At 38.3% G+C, this 27,510-nt stretch overlaps 1 protein-coding gene across 4 annotated transcripts; it reads right to left on the minus strand.

The window, feature by feature from the left end:
- Window positions 1-1,983: 1,983 nt before the first annotated feature.
- Window positions 1,984-27,434, minus strand: CCNT1 (cyclin T1). Of its 4 annotated transcripts, XM_012758010.3 has the most exons (9): window positions 27,163-27,434; window positions 25,364-25,445; window positions 18,098-18,226; window positions 14,782-14,842; window positions 13,158-13,220; window positions 11,330-11,375; window positions 9,945-10,108; window positions 9,712-9,782; window positions 1,984-8,021 (listed from the first exon to the last, which is right to left on the minus strand). In XM_012758010.3, exons 1-9 carry the CDS (start codon window positions 27,321-27,323, stop codon window positions 6,618-6,620), a joined length of 2,181 nt encoding a protein of 726 aa, XP_012613464.1. In that variant the 5' UTR covers window positions 27,324-27,434; the 3' UTR covers window positions 1,984-6,617. The 4 variants fall into 4 exon arrangements, 3 of the variants coding, with proteins under 3 accessions (XP_012613464.1, XP_075863332.1, XP_075863333.1); XR_012921435.1 differs by lacking the exon at window positions 9,945-10,108 and having other exon boundaries at window positions 7,883-8,021; window positions 27,163-27,432; XM_076007218.1 differs by lacking the exons at window positions 1,984-8,021; window positions 9,945-10,108 and having other exon boundaries at window positions 9,694-9,782; window positions 27,163-27,433.
- Between the last annotated feature and the right edge of the window lie 76 nt (window positions 27,435-27,510).

Here is a 27,510-nt window from a genome sequence, read left to right on the forward strand (position 1 = left end):
TTTCTAACCTCATATCCTGTGACTCCTCCCCTCACTCATTTCCACACCAACTACTCTGGCCTCCTTACAATTTCTCAAACATGCCAGTATATTTTTATCTCAGAACCTTTGACGTTTCAGATGTTTCCTGAGATAATGCTGGAATGATCTTACCCCAGCTAGCCAATGGCTTGCTGTGTCACTTCCTTCAGGTCTTTGCTAAAATGTAACCTAATGAAGCCTTCTCTTGCCACCTTTTTTCTAATTGCATCAATCCTTCTCACCTACACAAACACACACACACTCCCTCCCCATGCCCTTTTCTCTGCTTTACATTCTCCAAAGTACTTATCACAACTTAACATACTGTATTTTACTTATCTGTAAATTCTTTGAAGGCAGAATGTTTTCTTACTGACATATTGCCACCAATAAACAGTCCATAGCACTTAGAAAGGTATATTTGATATTCAATTTTAACTTTTTTTTTTTTTTTGAGACAGTCTCACTCTGTTGCCCCAGCTAGAGTGAGTGCCGTGGCGTCAGCATAGCTCACAGCAACCTCAAACTCCTGGGCTCAAGCAATCCTTCTGCCTCACCCTCCCAAGTACCTGGGACTACAGGCATGTGCCACCATGCCCAGATAATTTTTTCTATATATATTAGTTAGCCAATTAATTTATTTCTATTTATAGTAGAGACTGGGGTCTCGCTCTTGCTCAGGCTGGTTTCGAACTCCTGACCTTGAGCAATCCGCCCACCTCGGCCTTCCAGAGTGCTAGGCTTACAGGCGTGAGCCACCGCACCCACCCAATTTTAACTTTTTACCACTGTGGTTTGTTGGTTATCTGTTGGTCTTGAGCAGTTATGTGAAGGGGTTGAGATTTCACAGTACAAAAAAAAGTAGCACAAGTAGGACAATGTGACAATTCATAAACTAAATCAATTTAGCAAAAAGGGCTCCAGAGCCAGAGATTACTATTAATACAGCCTCTAAGATAAGAGAATCCACAGGAGTCTCAAAGGCTTCAAACATTCTACAGAATGTTGAGTGGTAGAGATCCATGACAATCTTATTGAGCTCTCAGTGTCCAGGAGACCCAGATATGTTGTAAGCATTAGTCATTAAAAGGAAGTCTAGCTCTATATTGATTAGTTTAACACACCCTGTAATTAGGGCTCCAGCTGTACTTAAACTTTAAATTGATTTACACCTCATCTATTCCGAGAATAAACCAGACCAGAATTTCTAGTCATCAACTTCCATAACATTTCAGATAACATACATATATGTATCTTAGATTTGTATTTCTGAAATTATATAAATATACATATTTTAGAAATAGGAGAAAGAATGAAAAGAACTCGTGACTTTTTTCAGAAGTATGTCTCACCCTGTTAAATTTATATTTTTTTCTTTTTAAAGCTTTCAAACTATAGCTACTGCTAACTTTGGGTTATAAATTTGGAGTACGTCAGCATAAAAGTTCTTTCCCTAAGTGAGTAATGTATAAGATTTACCTCACAGGTGTGGTTTTATTATGTCCCAGGACAAGTATTCACCATCAGTTTTTCTGGGCACCATCAGGATGTTAATTTTTTCAGCATATTTTCTTCCAAATATATTGCCATCTCTAAACACTTCAAGTTTTTCAAAGAATCAAGGATACGATTATGAATTGTATTAATAGTGCTTGCTAGATAAGCAGTACATGTTGCTATCATCTGTTAGACCTATAATTTTTTGTGTGTACAAGTTACTCTTCCAGGTATTCATTCAACAATAAAGAGTGAGTTTTTTCCCTTTGACTACAACATAATTTATACTACCAGGTTCACTGTGATGACCAATCTTTAGGTCTTTCCTGTGGACTCAATTTCCACAGAATCTTGCACAAGAAAGAATATACTAATATCAAAATTGAAGCAAAATTAGAATATAAATAAAATGACAAAGACTAAGGATAATATGAAGACTCAGTATACATAAACAACAATCAGATGAATGTTTTATCATTAACGTTTATTGATGGGATGGATAAATACAGATTGAGAAACATACTTGACAGCAAGATATCAAACTGATAGCCAGACTATAAAATGTATACAACATCCTTTTTTAAAAATTTTTTGAATTTTTTACAAAGAGCCCTTACTTACATCCTATCATTCACATAACAGCAGAGATCCCAGGGGTAGCATCCAGAACTGAGGTGCCCCAAGGAGGACAGAGGCAATAGCAGAATATGCTGAGAAAGGACTCTTAAGAGCACTACAAAGATAACAGACAAAAATCTCACCACAAAACTGTACCTGAGTGACACAGATTGGTAAAAGTGTTTTACTTTTTTTTTTTTTTTCCTTTTTGCTCTTTGGTCTGATAAGAAAACGGACAGTTTTAGGTGTGTGAAGTAGGGTGGGAAAGGATCTGTTTCAAATTCAGAAACCTAGGTTAACACTAAGTTAGGCTGCTGCATTCTTTTCATTGGGTGTTTAAGCTAGCCAGCACTTTCACATAATCGCATTATGATCAACAACTAATCAGTTAGTTCCTCAGCTTCAACTGAAGAGTTCCTGATTACCTGATGGAGGACATACTTGCTCTGGCTTCAATTAGCATGCTGTCAAGCATCCCTCTCCATGCTTAACATGGCAACACAAAACCCAAGAGCCTTTCTCTTCATTCAACCATGAATACACACTCAAAGGAGAAGAACAGATACTGCTTTTTAGTAAACCTTCTTTTTCTTTCCCTCCCTTTTCCAATACCAAGTTCATATTAAAAACTTTAGCAACATTAAAAGGGAGAGCTCTTCCAAATAAAAAATAATTTCCATTCCAGACCACTCTATCAGGTAGGATTAGAGTACCATGCTTGTTTCAAACTCACATCCACAGAGGGGTAAAAAGACAAAATAAAACTTGTAAGTGTGGTACAACATGTATTTCCTAAACCATTAGAAGCAAACACTCAGTTAAGAGCTGGGTGTTAAGCAACGACTCAAAAAACTTGGGGAGGTATCAAAGACACCAAAAGCTTAGTGGAGGTTATTAGCAGAGTGCTATTTCTCACCACCTGATGGATTGCATAGACTGCTTAAATTCTCTCAAATCTGAAAGAATAATATTTGTATTCCCACTTCAAAATGTTCTAGACCTTCCCTTGTCCCAGCATTAGTATCAAAATAACTCAACAACAAAAGAAAAAAAATTTTAAAAATAATCAATTCCCCAAATAAGGGAAATACAAATATGTTTAAAACCCAACCATACTGGGTTACATAAGGCCCCTCTAATTGCCTTTTACCAGAAGCAAGGTATGAGGAGTACACATTTCAATATGAAGAATTAGATAGCAGAAGCTTAAGAAAACCCAGCAGTGATGTTACCATGATTTCTATAACCTAATCCATTGCTGTTGTTTCCAACTGGAGACTTAAAATTTTCTGTCAACACTGGTGAACCCAATAATACAGAACTATATCATATACACTAAAATCATTTTTAAAAAAGAAAACAGAAGTTAAGGAAATACATTGATTCATGAATGAGAAGATTAGACTAACACCTAAGTATTTTCTAAACTCCAAAAGCATAACTGATACTGTAGAAGACCAATTTGGCTTTAGATTAATGTTTCACCAGGGTTCTAACAGCAACACAGGTATCTGATTTAAAAACACTAAGAAGAATCCACAGGTATTTGTTTTTGTCAACATGAGAGTCAAGTAAAGTTTCAGGAATGAGATTTATAGAACTTGAGGCTCCAGGCCTACTTACCACCTTCACTTATCCTTGACAGTCTAAGCAAAAATAAGAAACAAAAGCCCTATTTACTAGACTAACTTTGGATGTAAAATTCCATTTCTTACCCTTTGAAGGTGTGAGGATAGGAAAGACACACACAGCTCAGAAACCACAAAACCCAAACTCAATTAAAAACACAGTAAGGTTTAAATGAGTTTATGGAATTTGGATGATACACATGCTAGCTGACAGGTCCGTCTGCTAACCCAAAGACAATACAGCAGCTTCATGAAGAACCTATAAGGAGTTTCATGAAATATGCATAGATCTAAAAGCAGATACTGTAGGTATCTTAAGACGGTACCAGGATGCATTAATACAAAAGATCTTTAAAGCGACCTATATCAGCAATCATCTACTAGTGCAAAGGTCAGACTACACAGCATAACGCAGCTCTTAAGCCTTTGTAAGCACTTTTGTCTACTTCAGTCCTGACAACTACAGTTGTCAGAACTACAGTACTGCCATGAAGAACTGCTATACTTTTATTTATTTTTAATAATTTTTTTTTAAAGGCTGGTCAAGTGGAGCAGTGGGAAAGAACTGCTATAAAGTCAAATGGATATGCACCTTTGTGGTGAAGGAGTGCATGTGATTTAATAATATGTGACATTTGATAAGAATAATTAAAAGCTAGAAAAGACATTTTTCACAATCAAAGCAGTGATCATCAATTCCACAAAGATACAGATGCAAACTAAATGGCATATTCTCTTTGGAAAGGCCAGGAAGGGAAACAGATGCTACCAAACAGAATCTAAATAAATAGGAAGCCTAAATTAAGTAAACACAAACATACATCTACCAATTATCTGGCACGACAAAGAAAATATCAAGAGGAAAATATCATCTATAAAAGTGAAGTGACACACCAAGAAATATTAATGGTTTAGAGGTCAACAGACAGCTCCTTGTTTTAGCCAGCAATGGCAGGCACTCTAGACAGGTCAAATACACAGAGCTGCAGGACACCAACTCTTTCCTACAAATTACTTTCTATATTAGGCCACTACATCATCAATTCTAACTGCTTTAGTTTTCTTCCCAAACTATTTCTGGCAAGCAGCAGCACATACAAGTCCGTTTCCCTATGACTTCCAATGAAAAGAATTCAACTTCTCCCTAAAGACTATTTGGTGTGAAGGAAGCTGCATTAAAAACACAATAACAAATCCAAATTGCACCATCTCTTCTAGAGCAAAAAAATGCCATGAAAACCAAAGAATATCCCATCAAATGATCTGTGGCTAGGTGGTTTTGAATTAAACAGCTTGGCTTAGAATTATTTCCTCATCAAAAATGTTTACTCCTAATATATGGCATAATCAAGCCCCCATAACAAAAGGACTTCTGACTTATTTTTTAAAGGACTCTTAGAAATGTCAAGAACTTCTGTCTAGAATCTAAAGCCACCAAAGATGAACACAATAGCATCTGTTTGCTTAGGCTTGCTTGCTCTCATGGCATCAGTACTGTTAAATTCACCAGCTCCAATCTCTCAAGTAATATAGGTGGCAAAAACCTGAGGATACAGCTGTTTCCCTTTAGATATACAGATTAAAAAAAAGCAAGTCTTACATTCATAATATAATTTAAAACACAATGTCCTAAAAATTCCAAATCACAATTTCATTGTTTTTAGTACCCCCTAGTTCCATAGCTTCTCCCAGAACTACTCTCACATATGGTCTGGGGCTTTCACAGGCAGGATATATGTATCACATCCCCCTCCCCTTGACAGACCCTGAGATTGCTCTCATTTGAACATTTTCCCAAAGCCCAACTTGAAAAAAGACACACACCCAATTCTGTAGGGCAAAAGGTGGCCTAGCATACCAATCCTCCTTCCTCTACCGCACCCGTTTTATATCAAAATGAAAAGAGGGGTAAAAAGGAAGTTTTCATAATGAAGTTAAGAGTCAGGCCATAGGCAGCACTTGCCCAAACTAGAAATTAGGGGGCTACTACTCAATTACAACATAAAGGGGAAAATGACAAGTCAAATACAAGCCTCTTCCTTCCTTTATGTTCTCAAGGTCAACCATGGTGTCTCTAGTAGACTGTTGGGAAGTGAAAACAGTAAGGGATAGGGAGATTAAGATAAAACATGATTATTAAACACACACACATACCCACACTTACATAAACTTAAATGTCTCAACACTTCAAGTGGCCTGCGCCTACTTCAGAACTCTTGGCCAAAAAACCTACCCTCCCACCCACCCGGCACAAATTCCCACCCTCCAATCCCACCCACCAGGAGTCACTGCTATGTATCTCATACACACAGCAAAATCCCTATCCCCTCCCCAATTATATATAAAAAAAACTAAACAGATAACTTACTTTCTTTAAATTATTTTTTAAAAGTCTCTTAAAAGATTTGACGTTTAAATACTTCCTTTCTTCTGATATATTAAACACCAAAAGGATCCACAATTGTTTGATAAAACAAACCCTCCATATTTCAGTTCTGGCAAGAAGAGGGAAGATACCAACTGCAATCAACCTAATTGGAAGGTGGAGAGGCCCAAGAATAGAGAAAGTGTTCTTAATCCTTCACAGCTTCAACACATTCCCACCTCTCTAATACCAGCAAAATTGTAATAAAATAGTTAAATGTATGAGACAGCAGATATAATAACCAAGGCCCTCCACCACCCTCCCACTTATGTCTCAGTATCAATTTATTCCCTAGTCCAAGAAGGGTGACATATTTCATAAAGGAAGTAATTTTCTTAACTCAGAATCAGTAGTCAAAAAAAAAAAAAAAAAAAAAAAACAAGACATGTTTTTTAAAGAAGTTTTTTTTCTCCTCTTCTTTTTCTTTTTTACTTAGGAAGGGGTGGAAGTGGTGGAGGAGGTTCTGATGGTAAAGGTGGTGGCCGGGGTTTGTCTGTATTGCCAGATCTGGAGGAGATCCCACCAGCCCGTGGATTCAGATATTCACCATAAGAATGGACAAATTCAAATGCAGGGGGCTGAGTGGGCTGAACACCCTGGGCACTGAGCAGAGAGTGAAGCATATTCACAGTATCTTGATAGTCTATCGTCTGGGTTGTGTTATGACCATTGGCTCCACTGGGCCCTTTATCCAGTTTCATATGAGAAACTCGAGTTTTACAGCTGGGCTGTGAAAAGGGAAGGCCACTTGTGTCTGAGCTATGCCCAGGTAACTGGGCCATTGTAGGAAGTGGAGGAAAGGAGAAACTTATGGAAGAGGATTTACTACTCTTGGCAATCTTGGCTGGGTGATCAAACACTGCCCCTCCAGTCTCTTCAGGGGGCCCCCTTTTACGAGTAGAACTGGAAGAGGAGAAAGAACTAGATAAGCTATAGGTTTTGTGTGCTAAGGTGCTTGTCTGGCTACTATGTTTTGGATCACCTGGACGTTTATTCCCAGTACCAACTGGAAGCTGTGCATGAGAGTGCTTGTGTGAGTGGTGATTATGATGATGATGATGATTAGACGGGTGAGTCTTGTGCTTTTCTTTGTGCTCTCGGCTCTTTGTAACACTGTCATCTACAGAGTTGTGCTTGTCAGATGCAGCATGAACTTTAATGCGCATTTTTATTTCCTCTGGTTTTGAAGAGGCAGCTTTATCCCCACCTGCCACTGGGATTCTCATTTTGAGAGCTGTTTTGTCAGCCTTTTCGAGAAAAGGCCGTTCAGGGTTTTCTGAGCCCTCTATGGGTATTTTCAGAAGGACTGAAGAATGGGTATCATGGTGAGACAGGAGATTCTGGGCAGCATATGCATACTGTGACTTCACATTGGCCTCCATGTTCTCCAATTGTCTCTTCTGGGCGGCCAACTCTTCTGCATGCTTTGCCCGGTATTCTTTCAGTGACACTTTAGCTGATGGTACACTCTTACCACTCTGCTTCTGGGAAATAAATGCATTTGAACCATCCTGTTGCAAGGAATGATCAACTCCCATAAGTGCTAAATTCTCACTAGTCCGATGACCCTGAGCAGGTTCTAGTTTAAAAGGAGGTTGAGAGGACAGCCAACGCTCGCCCTGCAACATTTCCACACTGGTTAAGTTGTTAGATGACTCTTCAGAGACTGAAAGAGAAGGCACTGCACTTGTGGTAGAAGTTGACATGCTCATTAAACCTGCAATAGTTGTGTCTGAAGAGCTCTGGGAAATCATATTGAGGATTGTCTGCTCTGAAGTGTTTTCATCTGCTCCTCGGTCATCTGCTTTTGTTTTCCTGGCAGCCTGGCATGCCTAGAATGAAGCAAACAACATCTCTTCACTTCAGGTAATTTTTTAAATAGAAAAAACAGAGTTGAGTAGATTGTACTTGCAGCAACACTGGAAGTTTCGGATAGGCCACAAATAGGAGGCTACCCTAACACAAAATCCAATGTAAATACTACCATCAGAAGAAGATTTTAAAACCTTCAATCAAAGGGGGGAGGGAGGGGGGCATGGGCAATATAAGTAACCATAACACTGTGCCCCCATAATACGCTAAAATAAAAAAATAAGAAAAAAAATAAAAATTAAAATAAATAAAACCTTCAATCAAGAGTCGCAGCAAAAAGAAAACAAAAAGTCACAGCAATCTTTACAAATGTTACAAAGTAAGAACATAAAATAATTTGTGCTTATCTAAAAACCATTCATTAACATCTATGCCTTTTTAAAACTGCTTATAAGTTGTTAGTCCATGAACAAATTCTAGAAATTTTGGTGAAGCTTTATATGAAAGTAAAATATGAACTATGTGATCTCAAACCTACTTCTAACCCTAGGCTTCTAAGAGGCAAGCTCATTTTCTTTTTTTATTTTTTTAAATCAATTATTCTATTTTATTTTGAGACAGAGTCTCGCTCTGTAGCCTGGGCTAGAGTACCATGGTGTCAGCTTAGCTCACAGCAACTTCAAACTTCTGGGCTCAAGCAATCCAACTGCCTCAGCCTCCTGAGTAGCTGGCGCTACAGGCATGCACCACTATGCCCAGCTAATTTTTTCTATGTATATTTTTAGTTGTCCAGATAATTTTTTTGTATTTTTAGTAGAGACAGTGTCTTGCTCTTGCTCAGTCTGGTTTCCAACTCCTGACCTTGACCAATCCTCGTGCCTCGGCCTCCCAGAGTGCTAGGATTACAGGCATGAGCCACCACACCCGGCCCAAATTCATTTTCTACGACTCATTCAACTCAGGAGAATAAAATTATCAGTCTCAATTTATGAGAAAATTAGGGAACCATGTTAAAAGAAACTTTCTATCTGACACTGGGGAAAAGAAGGAATTATTTCATTATTCATAACAAATAATTTGAAAAATATTTGAAATACAACTTTGGACTACAACAGGCATCCTTAAACTACGGCCTGCAGGCCACATGCGGGGCTGCCTAGCACATTCTCCAGCCCTCCGGGTGTTTTTGCCGCCGCCGCCTGTCCTCCTTAGCAGCCAACTCATCCCACGGGCCCACAGTGCACATTCTCCAACAGTCTGAGGGACAGTGAACTGGCCCCCTGTTTAAAAAATTTGAGAACCCCTGGACTACAATCTACACAGAAACAAAATTCTAAAATCCATTTTTCAATTTACAACGCCAGCTCTAACCTTGTAATTTTCTATCTTGCCTCTACCAGACAAAAGCCAATACTCTCAGAGAAGCCATGTTTTTTCCCCAACAGTCTCCACATAGAAAATACTCAACCAATGCTGCTAACCAAATGACATATCACAGGAGTTGCAAAATGCAAAGCAAATCCTGCCATCACCTACAGCCATTGACTTCTGGGCCAGTATCCAGGCTATGAAGTTGAAGCCATGATTATTGCATAATTATAAAAAGGGAAATTCCAAATCTAGGGTACATATTCAATTCTGGTATATTCACTGGTGCAGTCAAAAGAAGAAACTAGTTTTGTTCTACAAGTTGACAGCAATGAGTCTTACCCTCCAATTTCGAATGCGTTTGAGCCTGTTGGGAGTTTTCTCCAGAATCTGTAGAAATTCATGTGTCAGTTCTACAAATAAAATAGAACATTCAAGAAAGACTCAGACAGAAGTAACGAAGCAAGAATAACCTCAACTAACTCACTATTTTCATCCGAATCAAGTCACCTTCAGCCAGATATGTGACAGATCAAGAGCAAGTGCTTTTCAAGGTCCCTTACTCTAAAACTTACCATCTAAAAGTTCCAAGGTCACAGTGGCGTCAACATACTCCCACCAGTGCTTCCCGTCAGTTGAGACTGGGATCTCCCAGTTGGACCACTTGCAAGCCAGATGAATGCAGACACAGGCCACCACAGGAGGTGTGTACTGCAGGCTAAATGTGGTCAAATGCAGGCTGACATCAGAGGGAAGGAAACAGAGAGTGTCATGAGCTCTCAATTCTCAACCCAAAGCTAAAACTCTCCATTATTTAAAAAAAAAAAAATGTTTAAAAAAACACAGGAGAGTGAGAAGGGCAAGAAATATCCAGTGCTCTGATACAGCACTCTATTTTCCTATTAACCCACCTGTTCAGGTAACAACATCTCTAAATTTCTTGACTGCACATCATTGAATCCACACACTGACCAGAGCCAAAAAAAAAAAAGAAAAAAAAAAAAGAAAAAGAAAAAAAAAAAAACAGGGAAAAAAAAAGGCTAGGTATTCAAGTTTTTTTTAAAACATTGACTGACTTCTGGACCAGTATCCAACATCACAGTCAATGTTTATTACCTATTACCCTGAGACTAAGCTCAGATCTTAAGCAAAATTATAAAATTATAAACTTTTTGGTGTGTGCAATCCCTAAAGCAAGTACATAAGGAAATACTGTAGAAATCACCGTGTCTCTTACCAATCATACTTCTATTTAAAATAATGAACAATCTTTCTCTCAAGTATGAATATGCTTGATTGATGGTTTATTTCAAAAATTTCTCATAAGAAGTTATAAAAAGGAACTTCTTAGCCCTGACAGTTATTACGGGTGTCTTTGGTTTCCATGAACAAACAGTATCAGGGACTACAAGTTGAGAGTAAGTTAGTCATTTGATAATACAAGTTAGGTACTAATAATTTATTTTGTAAAAAAAGGTAGAAAGAAAAAGTATTGAAACTCTTTATACGCATGAGTGCCCATTTGTTTGGTAGTGGGGGAAGAAAAAGGAGTCTTAAAATATCATAATTATTGCAGAATCTTCCAAATTAGGTTTTTGGTCACTATCAATGAGTGCTAAGTTTAACTTAACTTTCAGAACTGTGCTCTTGGATATTTTAAAGCAAAGTAACACATACAGAATTGAGTAGGCTATCAAAGAATCAGTACTAAATACTTATATCACCATAGCAAATTAAAAAGCACCATGGAAATTTAAACTACAACATGAAAACTATGCATAAAAATCAACATTTACCAGAGAATTGTCTATAACACATTGTATCAAAGATCATTTCCATGCCTGGGGTCCTTGAGTTCTAGTTTACTAAGTGGTTATATTTACCCCTCAAAAGGTAACAATTCCAACCCAAGTAAAATCCTTTCCCAAAATTAGAAGGGAAAAAGAATTAAAATATAAACCTGTTGGTTGCCATGAAGTAAGAAGTCTGTGCCAAATCCTTGCTCGCTAAAAACAAAACAAAACAAAACAAAAAACAGTGGGGCAGGGGGAAGGGAAGGAAAAAAGTTGTTAGTTCCATTTATTGTCAACAAATATTAGTAACCATTTAATATTTGCAAGGTACTATGAATAGAGTGGTAAATGAGGCAAACATGATCCCTGACCACCTGATGTTTATATTCTACCTAAGGAGGCAGACCAAAGATTTTTAATTTTAATAATTATGCTGCTTCCAGACCTAGGGATTCATGTTTTTTTTTTTCTTTTTCTTTTTTTGAGACAGAGTCTCACTTTGTTGCCCAGGCTAGAGTGAGTGCCATGGCGTCAGCCTAGCTCACAGCAACCTCAATCTCCTGGGCTCAAGCGATCCTACTGCCTCAGCTTCCCGAGTAGCTGGGACTACAGGCATGTGCCACCATGCCGGTTAATTTTTTTGTATATCTATTTTTAGTTGGTCGATTAATTTCTTTCTATTTTTGGTAGAGACAGAGTCTCGCTCAGGCTGGTTTCGAACTCCTGACCTCCAGCGATCCACCTGCCTTGGCCTCCCAGAGCGCTAGAATTACAGGTGTGAGCCACCATGACCAGCAGGATTCAAGCTTTATTCTTTCTGCACACCAGGTATCTGAGACACTTGTAGCAAGTAATTTAGAGATTCTGATATAAGGATTCGCTGAGAAACACTAAGCCATATGAACTAAGATGATCTGAAAGCCAAAATCACAATCCAGAAGACCTTAATATATTTGGGAAAAGTGATTTTTGCCAATAAGAGAAGTTTTTAATGGAGTGGCCCATGATTTAACCCCCAAATCACTAAATAACATAAATTATTTAATATATCACAATGAAAAAACCACATTCCTTTTTCCAAAAAAAAAAAAGAATCCTCTGGGTGACAAAGCAAAGTTTTATCTTCCCTCGAATGTCATCTTTTCAATGTTAACAAATATCCATCTCTAACCTTATTCTTGTTCAATTGTTTTTTTGAGACAGAGTCTCACTGTTGCAGCTAGCGCGTCATGACATAAGCCAAGCTCGCAGCAATCTCAAACTCCTGAGCTCAAGCAATCCTACTGCCTCAGTCTCTCGAGTAGCTGGGACTACAGGTATGCGCCACTACACTCGGCTAATTTTTTCTACATGTATTTTTAGTTGTATAGCTAATTTCTTCTTTCTATATTTTTAGTAGAGACGGAGTCTCACCCTTGCTCAGGCTGGTTTCGAACACCTGAGCTCAAACGATGTGCCCTCCTCGGCCTTCCAGAGTGCTAGGATTACAGGCATGAGCCACCATGCCCGCCAACGTAAATATTTTAATACTTTCATAAAGAACTTGGGAAAACTGCAGTTTTTCACATGAAACACACATTAGTAAAATGTAAAATAAGACCAATTATCAGTTTGGTCTACAAAACTATAAAAGTCACTTAAATGCACAATGGTGTCCAGATTTTTTAAAAATTTTTTGTTGGGACAAGGTCTTACTATGTTACAGCCCAGGCTGTGTCTCAAATTCCTGGACTCAAGTGATCCTCCTGCCTTGGCCTTCTGGGTAACATTTAATCAACCCTAGAATTAAAATAAGATTACCCACTCCCCCAAGACAAACATCCTCAATAGATCCTCACCATCCTCAAACATCCTCACCATTTATTTTGATATAACCAAGTAGAGTTTTCAATTTAACTTTTGGCCAAAGCAGATGTGTTATGTATTTGTTCACAGAAAAACCACAGCCTCTAAATGGTAAAACAATTTAAGACATGTCAAGTTGAGATTCCTTACCTCGAACAAGTTGAGTGCACTTTACTACATGTGTATGTGGGTGATCAATTGTTAGTTCAAAGCCTTAAAAGAAAAAAGTTAACTGGTTAAAAAGCTAGAGATACTCAAAAACATTTTATACTTATTTTATCTGAGTCATCACTAAAGGCCTCCCTCATTTCCCTCACCCAAAATTGCTGTTCAAAGGCTAAGAGTCACACAAAGAATGCAGTATACTCTTCTCTAAGATGTATTATCTTCAAAGTTGCTTACACTTTGAACTAGAGGGTACTGCTAAGATCTCAAGAGCACTGAAGAACACAAAACACATTTTTAGGGACAACAGAATATAACATAAGTTTGGAAGAAGGAGTCATTCAAGTGATGAGTACCTTTTAAAGCCTAATTTTTTTTTTTTTTTGAGATAGGGTCTTGCTCTGTTTCTGGGGGTAGAATGCAATATCATCATAATAGCTCACTTCAACTTCAAACTCCTGAGCTCAAGGGATCCTCCCACCTCAGCCTTCCAAAGTGCTAGTATTATAGGTACCAGCCACTGTGCCCACTCTAAAGTTTAATCCTGAAAAAACATTTTAAAACCTATTCCTCTCTTACCTCAGTTTTGTTCCTTTCCATCATCTCAGTTATAGCAGACACTGATTATTTTATTTTACCTCAGATGGTCTTTACCAAAATTTCTTAAGGAGGATCAGTGTGTCTACAAAAACTGTCTTTGAGTAAGTTGCCTTTTTTGAGTATATAACAAAAATTTTCCCAATACAAGAAATTCTATTGATAAATTTACAAGGTGTAAATTATCCTGAAAGGATAACTGATTTCTGTGAATTAGATCTTACTGATTTCCACATTAAAATATTAATACAAATTTATTTCACCAGAAAAAATTCATTGTCCTCTAAAATATGATTACTTCGAAGATAATTTAACAGTCAACTAGCAGAAATTAACATCAGAGATAAACTTTCAAGAGTTCATCATGTGTACATATGTGCAAAAAAATATGGCTATACTAATAACTTTCAAACACAACTCAAAAATTCCTACCCTACCAAGGAGATAAAAATGGCAGTCCAAAAGAACAAGAAAAGAAATTCTTTATTTCCATATTTTCTAAGCTTTTAAAGACAGCTTATCGGATGAAAATAATAGATACTAAAAGAATATCATCAGAGTTCCCCATGCAACCACTATGGTTTGAGTTCCTCCATTTCCACTTTGCTGTTCTAAACACCAGTTACCAATTTTAAAAACAAATGTTATCTAACTACAATGACAAATAGGCCACAACAATCCATGAAAGGAAAAAGGTTCTTTAGATAGTTTTTGTCATTATTTATGAGGTTAAAAAGTGCCAAACCTTAAAGAGCAAATCATGAAACCTAAAATGAGAAAAAAATCCCACTAACTACAGTTTCAAAGGTCAGCTGTACTACTTACATTCTCCCTATGGTATAGGCCAGGGTTAAACTCTGAGCTCTATAACCTCTATAATCCGGAAACAGATGGGTGGGCACTCTGCAAAAACCTCCCAAGGGATTTTCTTCCTGTTTCCTATTTGGCAAATTTAAAATCAAATCATTATGTTAAATAACTTTTTTAGTGTTTTAAAGGAAAATAAACTTACCTAAAGTCTGCAAAATTATGCTTTCTAAAATCACCAGATCTTGAACTTGTTGCAGGTAAGCCTAAAAGTGAGAAGACAGAAATTATTCTCTACACACTCTACAATGTGTAAAGTGTAAAAATTCAAACAACCCCTCCTAGAGAAACTAAAACAATAAGGCAGGGGTGAAATTAAGAGATAAAATAGAAATTCAAATACAATCCTGATCCCTCATCCCCATTCAGTACACATTTTCCTTAAAAAAAAAAAAAAAAAGTCAAATATGAGAGAGAACTTTATTCCTACATGGTTATGAAAATAGCCATATGGCCGGGCGCGGTGGCTCACACCTGTAATCCTAGCACTCTGGGAGGCCAAAGCGGGTGGATTGCTCGAGGTCAGGAGTTTGCAACCAGCCTAACCAAAAGCGAGACCCCGTCTCTACTATAAATAAAAGAAGAAATTAATTGGCCAACTAATATATACAGAAAATATTAGCTGGGCATGGTGGCGCATGCCTGTAGTCCCAGCTACTCGGGAGGCTGAGACAGAGGGATCACTTGAGGCCAGGAGTTTGAGGTTGCTATGAGCTAGGCTGACGCCACAGCACTCACTCTAGCCTGGGCAACAAAGCAAGACTCTGTCTCAAAAAAAAAAAAAAAAGAAAATAGCCATATGGAAATAGCACCAGAGATCTCGTTCATTTTCAGACTGATTAATATTTTAAGTTTTAAAGCTCATGTGATTTAGACATAAGACAATTTAAAATACATCTTTTTTCAACACCACCAAAATACATTTACAAAACCTTCCTACAGTAATGTAGACATTTAACTGGTATCACACACTTGACTCCTGTTAAACCTTCCGCTTTGGGGTAATCTAGATTTCTAAAAATTAACAGAAGAGTTCAAAGGAAAACGGTAATAAACAAGAAAATTCTCTCAGATTTGTAACAACCAAAACTATAACACTAACCACATGTGGTTACTAAGCACTTGAAATTAATAAACAAGAAAATTCTCTCAGATTTATAACAACCAAAATGTAGTTACTAAGCCACATGTGGTTACTAAGCACTTGAAATGTAGCTAATCTAAACTGAAATGTGCTATAACTGTAAAATATACACTGGATTTTGAAAGACAGTTAAAAAATAAAGAATGAAAAAAAATAAATAAATAAAAATAAAAAAAATAAAGAATGTAAAATACCTCATTAATAACTTAGTAAAATTGATTACATGCTAAAATGATAATAATTTAGATTTACTGCATTAAATAAAATGAATTATTAAAATTAATCTCTTCTTTAAAAATTAACTTCCCACTTAGCTTTGTCATTTGAATAAGTTGATAAGGATTTAAAACTATGCTAGTTCTCCTTTCCACACAGTGGAGAAAACATCTAACCCCCCTCAACCACCTCAAAACGACTGGAGACTTGGGAGAAGTTATGTAAATATGCATTGGAGAAGGAAAAAAAAGTGGAGATTATTTGTTTTTGCTTTATTTTGTTAACAATTCTAAAATCACATTTCCTAGTCTCAAACCTAAATAAGTCTAGACCAATCACTTTTTTCAACAAGAGCTACTGGTGTGGCTCAAAGAGAAAAATTAAGGAAGTCAAGACATGGCTACATATAACATAATTAGGAAAGACTATTATTAAAAACAAAACGATTTCCCTGGCAAACAAAACTTTTCTCCATTATGATCAGAAGAATACACACAATTCCATTTATCTATTTAATAAAGGATAACCCAGACATCCATTCTAAGAAACTTAAATAATCTAGTAGCAAAAATCCATAATTTTTCTCTAATTACTTACAAAAATCAGAATTCTCAACTCATCACTCCTCAATCACTGATTTCTACAACGAGGAGAGAGTTTCCTTTCTTTAAGAAAGTCAAGAAAGGGGCCGGACAAGGTGGCTCATGCCTGTAATCCTAGCACTCTGGGAGGCCCAGGCGGGAGGACTGCTTGAGCTCAGGAGTTCGAGACCACCCTGAGCAAGAGTGAGACTCCATCTCTACTATAAATAGAAAGAAAATTAACCAAACAACTAAAAATAGAAAAAATTAGCCAGGCATGGTGGTGCATGCCTGTAGCCCCAGCTACTCGGGAGGCTGAGGCAGGAGGATCGCTTGAGCCCAAGAGTTTGCTGTGAGCTAGGCTGACGCCATGGCACTCTAGCCCCGGCGACAGAGTGAGACTCTGTTTAAAAAAAAAACCAACAAAAAACAAAGAAAGTCAAGAAAGGATAGATTAGAAGAAAACCTTATGTGTATATGCATAGGATAAAGGTCTGGAAAAAATATCTATCAAACTATAATCAGCAGTATTCTAGGAAATAGGGAGATGAACTTTGACTTTAAATGTTTCTTAAGTTTTTGGATTCTTTTATAATAAGCATATATAATTTTTCTAATTTCTTTAAAAGTTAAAAAAAAACTAGTGACAGGACTCACTTTTGGTACGAGCATTGACTATAGTCGACCGCCACAGATGAACACACACAGTGACTTGTAGCCAACAGACGTGATATGACTTTTCTAAATTTTCATTTATCAAAATAAAATTGTGAATATTTAAAAATAACATAATGAAAACATATATATGTATATTACCTATTCTGATTTACATTACAAGTAAAGCTGCCTATAAAGTAAAACAAGCTTTCAGTGCTTTAAATTCACAAGAGCAAAACGGATTCGTCGTCAATGCACAGCACAAACTATCGTGCAGACTCTGAGTGCCGGCTGTGAGCAAGGTTTCACCGCCGGTGAGTACCGTACCAAGTGGTTTTAAGGATCCATAACAAAAATGTATCTATGAAAATAGTCTTCATAACATCTATAGTGGCAAAAAGACGGAAATTATCTATACTTCTTAATGGAGAATGGTTAAAAAAATACACACACACAAACATATGATGAAATACTATCTAGACTTATTTTAAAGTAGAAAATTAATAAAATGAGAAAATATTTGAGATATAAGTGGGGAAAAAAAACAGATACAAAATACATGCACACATAGCTATTTATAGAAAAGAAGCCAGAAGTACCAGTGGTTCACTTATATATTTGTGCTTTGGTTGTCTAAAATATATCTAGGTGATGTATTTTCTTCTTTGTTTTTCTACACTTTCAAATTTTACTACAATGAATACAATTACCTTTTGCCATAAAATTTATATGATGTTTGTATTAAGGAAAAAGCAAACACTAAAAGATGCCTTTAACAGCCCCCATTAAAACGTCAGTAAATCAAAGTTACCATATTAAGTTATAATAAATATAAAGAAAAAGACGTATAATTAATCTCCTACCTCACTCCTAGTATCAGGAAGTGACTCCTGTGGATGGAGACAAGTATGTGCTACCTTGATGACATGTTCCAATTTTTTTGGCTGCTCTTCTACTTTCGCTGCTAGAAATAAGGCTGCTGGAGCCACAGACTAGATGGAGAGAAAACAGATCATATTTATTATTTATTTATTTATAGACCAAGGTGGATCTAAAGAGGAGCTAAGTCTCAAACAAATCAAGTGCTTGTCTCAACTTCATCAACTCTTTCTTGTTTACTCTTTTCATCCTACTTATAATATCCTCCCCTTTCCTATCCATTGATCCATGTCCACTTCCAAACACCAATCCTTGAACAACCTCTCATTAAAAGCTATCTATGGGAGAAGGTACTAGATATAGATAGACAGTTTTCTATTTAAAATGAGATTCTTGGCCGGGCATGGTGGCTCACGCTTATAATCCTAGCACCCTGGGAGGCTGAGGCGGGCGGATTGCTCAAGGTCAGGAGTTCCAAACCAGCCTGAGCAAGAGCAAGACCCTGTCTCTACTAAAAATAGAAAGTAATTGGCCAACTAAAAATATATAGAAAAAATTAACTGGGTATGGTGACACATGCCTGTAGTCCCAGCTACTCGGGAGGCTGAAGCAGGAGAATCGCCTGAGCCCAGGAGTTTGAGGTTGCTGTGAGCTAGGCTGACGCCATGGCACTCTAGCCCAGGCAACAGAGTGAGACTCTATCTCAAAAAATAAAATAAAATAAAATGAGATTCTTGGCTGGTACAGTGGCTCATGCCTACAATCCCAGCACTCTGGGAGGTCAAAGTGGTAGATCACTTGAGGAGTTCGAGACCAGCCTGAGCAATATAGCAAAAACCTGTTTCTTAAAAAAAATTAAAAATAAAAAAAAATAAAAATTAGCTGGGTATGACAGTGCACACCTGCAATCCTAGCTACTCAGGAGGCTGAAGTGGGAAGATCACTTGAGCACAGCACTTCAAGGCTGCAGCGAATTATGACTGTGACATTGCATTCTAGCCTGGGCAACAGAGAAAGACCCTCATCTCTAAAAAAAATAAAAATGAAATAAAATTAATATCTTTATTAAAGAATTTGTTTATATCAAATCACTCTATACATTTTTCTAAGGAGTAAATTGAAATATCCAGAATAGGCAAAACCAGAGACAGAAAGTAAGTTAGTGATTGTTACAGACTGGGGGAAGTGGGAAATGAGAGTGACTACAAATGGGTGAGGAGCTTCTTGGGTGACATAAATGTTCTGGAATTAGACAATGGTGATGGTTGCACAATACAGTGAATTACTGAAAACCAGTGAACTGTACAATTTAAAACAATGAATTTTACTATATATAAACTATATCTCAATTATTTATATGTATCAAATTTTTAAAAAAAGAATACGAATTCTAATACTTGCTTGTATCCCACAGTTACCTACATAATACTTTTCTAGAGTAAATTTTCCTCCACAAATTTAATTCACAGTAATTCTTTTCCTTCACATTTGTTTCAGTTGTATTTGGACCTTGCTACATACACATTTCTCAGTCTCTAGGATACACAAAGCAGGGTCCAAGAAAATGGGCATGAACAAAGGTAAGGGATATGGGCATGAAGCACATTTTGAACACTAAACTGAGTAGTTAAATGAAATACACAATAGGATGTGAGACACTAAAGACTTTAGAAAAAATGTAGAGTTTAAGAAATATTGGCATGGTGGCTCACGCCTGTAATCCTAGCACTCTTGGAGGCCGAGGCAGGATTGCTTGAGCCCAGGAGTTTGAGGTTGCTGTGAGCTAGGCTGACGCCACAGCACTCTAGCCTGGGTAACAGAGTGAGACTCTGTCTCAAAAAAAAAAAAGAAATATTAAGGAAGAGTAATCTGGTGTCTGGTGGCAGGTAGGATTAGAAGGAGGAAAGGATGGGATACATTAAAAGTTAATTTTAAAAAAAGAAAAAATTTTAATAATAGTTCAGGCATTAGGAAATAAAATTTAGAGTAGGCACTCACATTAGAAATAATGGAAAAAAGGCTGGGCGCGGTGGCTCACGCCTGTAATCCTAGCTCTCTGGGAGGCCGAGGCGGGCAGATTGCTCAAGGTCAGGAGTTCGAAACCAACCTGAGCAAGCTGAGCAAGAGCCAGACCCTGTCTCTACTATAAATAGAAAGAAATTAATTGGCCAACTAATATATATAGAAAAAATTAGCCGGGAATGGTGGCGCATGCCTGTAGTCCCAGCTACTCGGGAGGCTGAGGCAGCAGGATCGCTTGAGCCCAGGAGTTTGAGGTTGCTGTGACCTAGGCTGATGCCATGGCACTCACTCTAGCCTGGACAACAAAGTGAGACTCTGTCTCAAAAAAAAAAAAAAAAAAAAAAAAAAAGAAATAATGGAAAAAAGTAACAGGCATCACTTGGGAAACCTATTGGGGTTAAACTAAATATATGTATATATTTGCATACAGACGAAAAATTCTAACGGGATATACTCAAAACATTAACAGGATTATCTCTGAAAAGTGAGTTACAGTGAAATCTTCATTTTCTCCTTCAATCCTTTCTTACAACTTTTTTTACCCTTTTTCTTTTCTTTTTCTGTTAAGAGACACGGTCTCAATTTGTCACCCAGGCTGGACTGCAGTAATATAATCATAGCTAGCTGCAGCCTTGAACTTCCTGGGCTCAAGAAATATTCCTGCCTCAGACTCCCAAGTAGCTAAGACTACATACTGGCAGTGCCATCACACTTAGCCTCAATTTTATGAGAATGAAAAAATATATTTATAGGGAGAGAAAAAACAGTAACACTTAAAATTTAACAAGATTTTATAACTCAAAATTAAAAAAAAAAAAAGACTTTATAACTGATTGGACAAAGAAGAAAAGGACAAAGACAACACTAAGATTTTAAGTCTATATTACTCTGCTGTCCAGGAACTAAGAATATATTTGAAAGGCACTAACTATAATATAAACTGCAAGAGATAATTTTAAATTTAATTTTTGTGCAATCAACCATATAAATACTCAATGTTCCTTATGGAATCATTTGTCAAGTTTACATACCAAAGCGTTTTCCCACCAGACGCCAAGTTTCTCTAGGAGGAGGAATTCTTATACCAGTTAAGAGTATAACATTTTTTCCATTTTCAAAGAACAATAATGCTAGCTAATGTTTATTATTTGCTATGTGCAAATTAATTCATTTAAAACCTATCCACCACTCATCTGCCCAAAGCTACATAGGTAGGAAGCACTATAGCACGGTTCCAAATCTAGACAGGACTCCAGAGACCATACTTTTAACTGCTGAGCTTAACCTCTTAATAGACAACTAATTAGAGTAAAATACACCCAATTAAATTTGTTAGGCACTAAACACAGAATCTGTATTTTGAAATATATAAACACATAAATCCCACCCAAGTAGTTCACCATTTTTATTTTCCCCCAACTTGAAAACATTTAAGATAGTACATGTAGAAATTCAATTAATGAGATTGAATTTCTTCTCAAAAAGAAAGTAAATGCAATTCCAGAACTTAAGAAATAAAGCAGTTATTTAACCATGTCCACTAAAGAAGTAAAATTCATTTTAATTAAAAGACAAGCCTGGGCATGTTGGCTCACGCCTATAATCCTAACACTCTGGGAGGCCGAGACGGGGAGGATAGCTCAAGGTCAGGAGTTTGAAACCAGTCTGAGCAATAGCGAGACCCTGTCTCTACTAAAAATATAAAGAAAATTAATTGGCCAACTAAAAATATATAGAAAAAATTAGCCGGGCGTGGTGGCACATGCCTATAGTCCCAGCTGCTTGGGAGGCTGAGGCAGCAGGATCGCTTGAGCCCAGGAGTTTGAGGTTGCTGTGAGCTAGGCTAACGCCACGGCACTCACTCTAGCCTGGGCAACAAAAGCGAGACTTTGTCTCAAAAAAAAAAAAATTAGGGATTAAATATATAACACCAATGTCAAAGCAATGCATTAAAACCCTCTCGAATTTGAATTTAGATTCACCTCACCTAAACTCTTAGAATATATTAAAACAGTGATTTTGGGGTTTTTTTTGAGAGAGAATCTCACTTTGTTGCCCAGGCTAGAGTGAATGCAGGGGCATCAGCCTAGCTCACTGCAACCTCAAACTCCTGGGCTCAAGCGATCCTCCTGCCTCAGCCTCCCGAGCAGCTGGGACTACAGGCATGCGCCATCATGCCCGGTTAATTTTTTCTATATATATTAGACAGCAAATTAATTTCTTTGTATTTATAGTAGAGATGGGATCTCGCTCTTGCTTAGGCTGGTTTCGAACTCCTGACCTCGAGCAATCCTCCCGCCTTGACCTCGGCCTCAGCCTCCCAGAGTGCTAGGCGTGAGCCACCGTGCCCGGCCTCCCTCATGTATTTTTTGTGTTATTTTTTTCTTATTACAAAAGCAATAAGGCTGGGCATGGTGGCTTAATGCCTGCAGTCCTAGGTCTTTGGGAGGCTGAGGAGAGAGGATTGCTTGAACTCAGAAGTTCGAGACCAGCCTGAGCAAGAGTGAGACCCTGTCTCTACTAAAAAAAAATGGAAAAAATTAGCCAGACGTAGTACTGGCTAGTCTGAGAGGGTGTTGGGAAAATACTGTCTTTTTTTTGAGACAAACTCTCACTCTGTAGCTTGGGCTAGAGTGCCATAGCCTCAGCCTAGCTCACAGCAACCTCAAACTCCTCCTGGGCTCAAGCAATCCTGCTGCCTCAGCCTCCCAAGTAGCTCTTTCTATTTTTAGTAGAGACAGGGATCTTGCTCTTGCTCAAGCTGGTTTTGAACTCCTGACCTTGAGCAATCCTCCCGCTTTGGCCTCCCAGAGTGCTAGGGAGTGAAGTATAAAGTTTTTTAGGAAAAAAACCATAACGAGCTCTTTTGCCTGGCACATCGCATCGGAGGCAATCAGCTGCTTCAAGATGAAGCTGAATATATCCTTCCCAGCCACTGGATGCCAGAAACTCATTAAGTGGACGATGAACTCAAACTTCATACTTTCTATAAGCATATGGCCTCGGAAGTTGCTGCTGATTCTCTCGGTGAAGAATGGAAGGGTTACATGGTCTGAATCAGTGGTGGGAACGACAAGCAAGGTTTCCCCATGAAGCAGGGTATCTTGACCCATGGCTGTGTCCATCTGCTACTGAGTAAAGGGCATTCTTGTTATAGACCAAGGAGAACTGAAGAAAGAAAGCGCAAATCTGTTTGGGGTTGTATTGTGGATGCCAACATCAGCGTTCTGAACTTGGTTATTGTAAAAAAAGGAGAGAAGGGTATCCCTGGATTGATACTGCAGTATCCTGTCATCTGGGACCCACAAGACCTAGCAGAATCCACAAACTTTTCAATTTGTCTAAAGAAAATGATGTTTGCCATTATGTTGTAAAGAAGCCCTTAAACAAAGAAGGTAAGAAACCTAGGACCAGGCCAGGCGTGGTGGCTCACGCCTGTAATCCTAGCACTCTGGGAGGCTGAGGCGGTTGGATTGCTCGAGGTCAGGAGTTCGAAACCAGCCTGAGCAAGAGCGAGACCCCATCTCTACTGTAAATACAAATAAATTAATTGGCCAACTAATATATATAGAAAAAATTAGCTGCGTGTGATGGCGCATGCCTGTAGTCCCAGCTACTCAGGAGACTGAGGCAGTAGGATTGCTTGAGCCCAGGAGTTTGAGGTTGCTGTGAGCCAGGCTGACGCCACGGTACTCACTCTAGCCTGGGCAACAAAGCGAGACCCTGTCTCAAAAAAAAAAAAGAAACCTGGGACCAAAGCACCCAAGATTCAGCAACTTGTAACTCCACATGTCCTGCAACATAAATGCAGGCATATTGCTCTGAAGAAACAGCGTACTAAGAAAAATATGGAAGAGGCTGCAGAATATGCTAAACTTTTGGCCAAGAGAATGAAGGAGGTCAAAGAAAAGCACCAGGAACATACTGCCAAGAGATGTAGACTGTCCTCTCTGAGAGCATCTACTTCGGAGTCTGAGTCCAGCCCAAAATAAGATTTTTTGATTTAATAAATAAGACCATATCATCCCCCCTCCCCAAAAAATACCTCATAATGAAATATTTTACTCACAAATCAATATGAAGCATTCTCCAATTTTATCTCTATAATCTCGGGATTTTATTAAACAAATATAGTCTTTCTGAGAACTGGGATATCACTATACATTTACAATAATGTGAAATAAGACCATTTGAGGTAACAAAACTGAAGCTATCACTATTTATAATTCTATCCAGAAAAAAGAATCCCTTTATTACTATTATTTATTTTTCCTATTCTTAAAAGTCACTTCTCCAGTCATTACTATATAATGTAACTTCTCCTCCAACCATTGATTGGAATTTTATCAAAGGCTTTTGGAAAATCTAAATAACTTACATTACTTTCCTTTGACCATATTATTTACCACTTTTAAAGTTATACTTAAATTAAGCATGATTTCCCCTTTAATGCTACTCTACCAACCCCAAATGTTAACTTAAGTGTTCAATAATCTACTTCTCTATTAGATAATCCAATCCACCTACTCTAAGGATGTCTAAATCTACCAGACAACTAGACACTTTATAGGAAAACTGGATTCAGAACAGCAGCATGACACATAAGCAAAGTGATCAACCCTAAAGTTCAAATCCCAGTGCAGTAGCAAAGACCAGCCATAAATGAAATATGTAGTTAGAATCTATCACAGAAGGATTACACCACATAAAAAAATTAAACTTGGCCAGGCACAGTGGCTCATCCCTGTAGTCCCAGCTACTTGGAAGGCTGAAGTAAAAGGATCTCTTGAGCCCAGGAGTTCAAGGTTGAAGTGAGCACCACTACACTGCAACCTAGTAGACAGAGAAAGACCCTGTCTATAAAAAATAAATAATAGGCCGGGCGCGGTGGCTCACGCCTGTAATCCTAGCACTCTGGGAGGCCAAGGTGGGCGGATTGCTCGAGGTCAGGAGTTCGAAACTAGCCTGAGCAAGAGCGAGACCCCATCTCTACTATAAATAGAAATTAATTGGCCAACTAACATATATAGAAAAAATGAGCCAGGCATGGTGGCGCATGCCTGTAGTCCCAGCTACTTGGGAGGCTGAGGCAGTAGGATTGCTTGAGCCCAGAAGATTGAGGTTGCTGTGAGCTAGGCTGACACCACGGCACTCACTCTACCTGGGCAACAAATTGCTTTGTCTCATAAATAAATTAATTAACTGTCTCATAAATAAATAATACTTACATTTCGATGGAATTGTGTGAAGGACTGAATCATGTAGAATCGATGCATGTACACGATAGCAGTGTTGATGGTCAATTGTGAGCTGAAGTGTTCAAGTTAAGGTCCAAAAACAAGCAGGCAGGCAGTATAATTTCCAAAAATGTAACCTCTAATTCCTCCCCAAAAGACCACCAAATGATCAAGCACAGTCGATGCTACTAAATGAAATCATACTTACCTCTGCCTCTCCAAAGAGGTTTGTTTTCTTTCACCAAATTATTAATTGACATTTAGCACAATGCCTTACACATAACAGGTATTTAATATAAATTTACTGAATGAATAAACTCTCAGGATATGTGGATCAAGATAAACTATAAAAAAAAAAAGTAAGATCTTAAACATTTGCATCACTTGCCTTCTGAAAATGCTGCAATGGTGATCTGCTAGCTCAGGGTATCTCTTAAACATGATTTACAGGGCCCTTCCTAACCTGTCTTCTAGGTATGTCTGCACCATCTCTCTCACTGTCTAAACTCCAGCAATTAACTTTTCAGTTCCACTTCTCTCTGGCAACCAAGATTTCTTACTTCTTACGTGGTGATCCCTAGGACCACAAATACTTTGAAAGGACCTGGTATCCATTAAATGAAAAGAAAAACTTTTAAATATCTTAATTCTAAAGACCTCAGCTGACAATATGGGGGCTAGAAATGATGCAGTCCCACGATGGCAACAACCTAAATGACATCACACATACAAAAGGGAAATAGTTTTAAGGATACACTGAAACAGAATTTCAAACAGAAAAGTTTAACTCCTTACTGACCGGATGCTTAGGAAACAAACTGGATATCAACAGGAAACAAAATGACAATAAAAAGGACACCTATTTTGAGATGAACACAACCTTAAGACACAAACAGCAACACATTTAAATGGAAGCTGCACCCAAGAAAAAAGTTTTCGTGCACAGAGTGAAACAACTTTAAAACCATATTAGTTTTCTCTACCACAAAATGAGTGTATTTTCTGACAAACAAAAATATTGGGGGGGGGGAATCACTAAGTTAGCACATCTTTGAAATATGAAGAAAACGAATATACTCCAGCACTCTAAGTAACGTAAGAACCCAGTCTTTTGTAAAAGATTTAACACATTCAATTCCTCGAGGCTACATCCCTAAAAATATAAACCAACATCTTTCCCTTCCTCTGAAATTCTATAAAACTCTAACAGCAGCTACTACTATTCGAACGTCTGAATGCCAAGCATTGTGGTAGGGACAGAATCAAATGCAAGAGGTATCATTCCATTTTTACAGATGAAAAGACCAAGAATTTGACAGCTAGCAAGTAGGAAGAACGGATGAACCAAGCCTGGGGCATTAATTCCAGGCCTTCGGTTACTGAATTTCGGGAGACTCTTTACACACTAAGTTTGAGAGAAAGCCGTCAACAGTGAAACCTCTACTAGACCCCTAAAACACAGAGGGAAAAGAAGAATCTTAAACTCACCAGAGCAGGTCAGAACACACTGCAGAGGGACTAGAAAGAGCTAGTTAAAAGACAAAGCTGGGAAGGATACGAATTCCTAGCAAGGTTGGTGGCACGAGAGAGCGAGCGAGCGGGAAATTAACTCCGCCTCGCTGCCATCGCGGGAACAGTTTCAGCCCGCCCCACCGTGGGCTCTCCCACCTAGACATCCAGCTCCCACTGCCCACCTTCTTCCCCGCTTCGGTCCCCACCAGAGCTGAAGGCCTGGACGAGGAGCATGGCGGGACCGACTCGAAGGCCAGAAGCCTAGGCCGCAAGGATACACGTAAAGACGTTGCCCCATGTCCTGGAGTAGATTGGCCGCCTGCTGGCGATATGAAAGTTCTTTATCTGAATCCAGGCCAAAACGACGGGATGGGCTATTTTCCAGCTGTTCTCGAGTAAAATACCACCGTTTGTTGTTGTTCTTCCTCTCTCCCTCCATAGTGCTTCAACCAGAAGGCAGCGACGGAGGCTGCAAGCACTTCCCAGCGTCACCTAAGCGGCGACACATCCGCTGTGCGGAGGCAACTGCGACGTGACGAACTTCCGCTAAGAGTCGGCAGCCAAATTGCGACGCTTCCGTCGAGGAAGCGAAAGTCAAAGGGCCTACTTCCGTAATGGACCTCGCG

Source organism: Microcebus murinus, chromosome 10 (assembly GCF_040939455.1).
Source record: "Microcebus murinus isolate Inina chromosome 10, M.murinus_Inina_mat1.0, whole genome shotgun sequence".
Lineage (NCBI taxonomy): Eukaryota > Metazoa > Chordata > Mammalia > Primates > Cheirogaleidae > Microcebus > Microcebus murinus.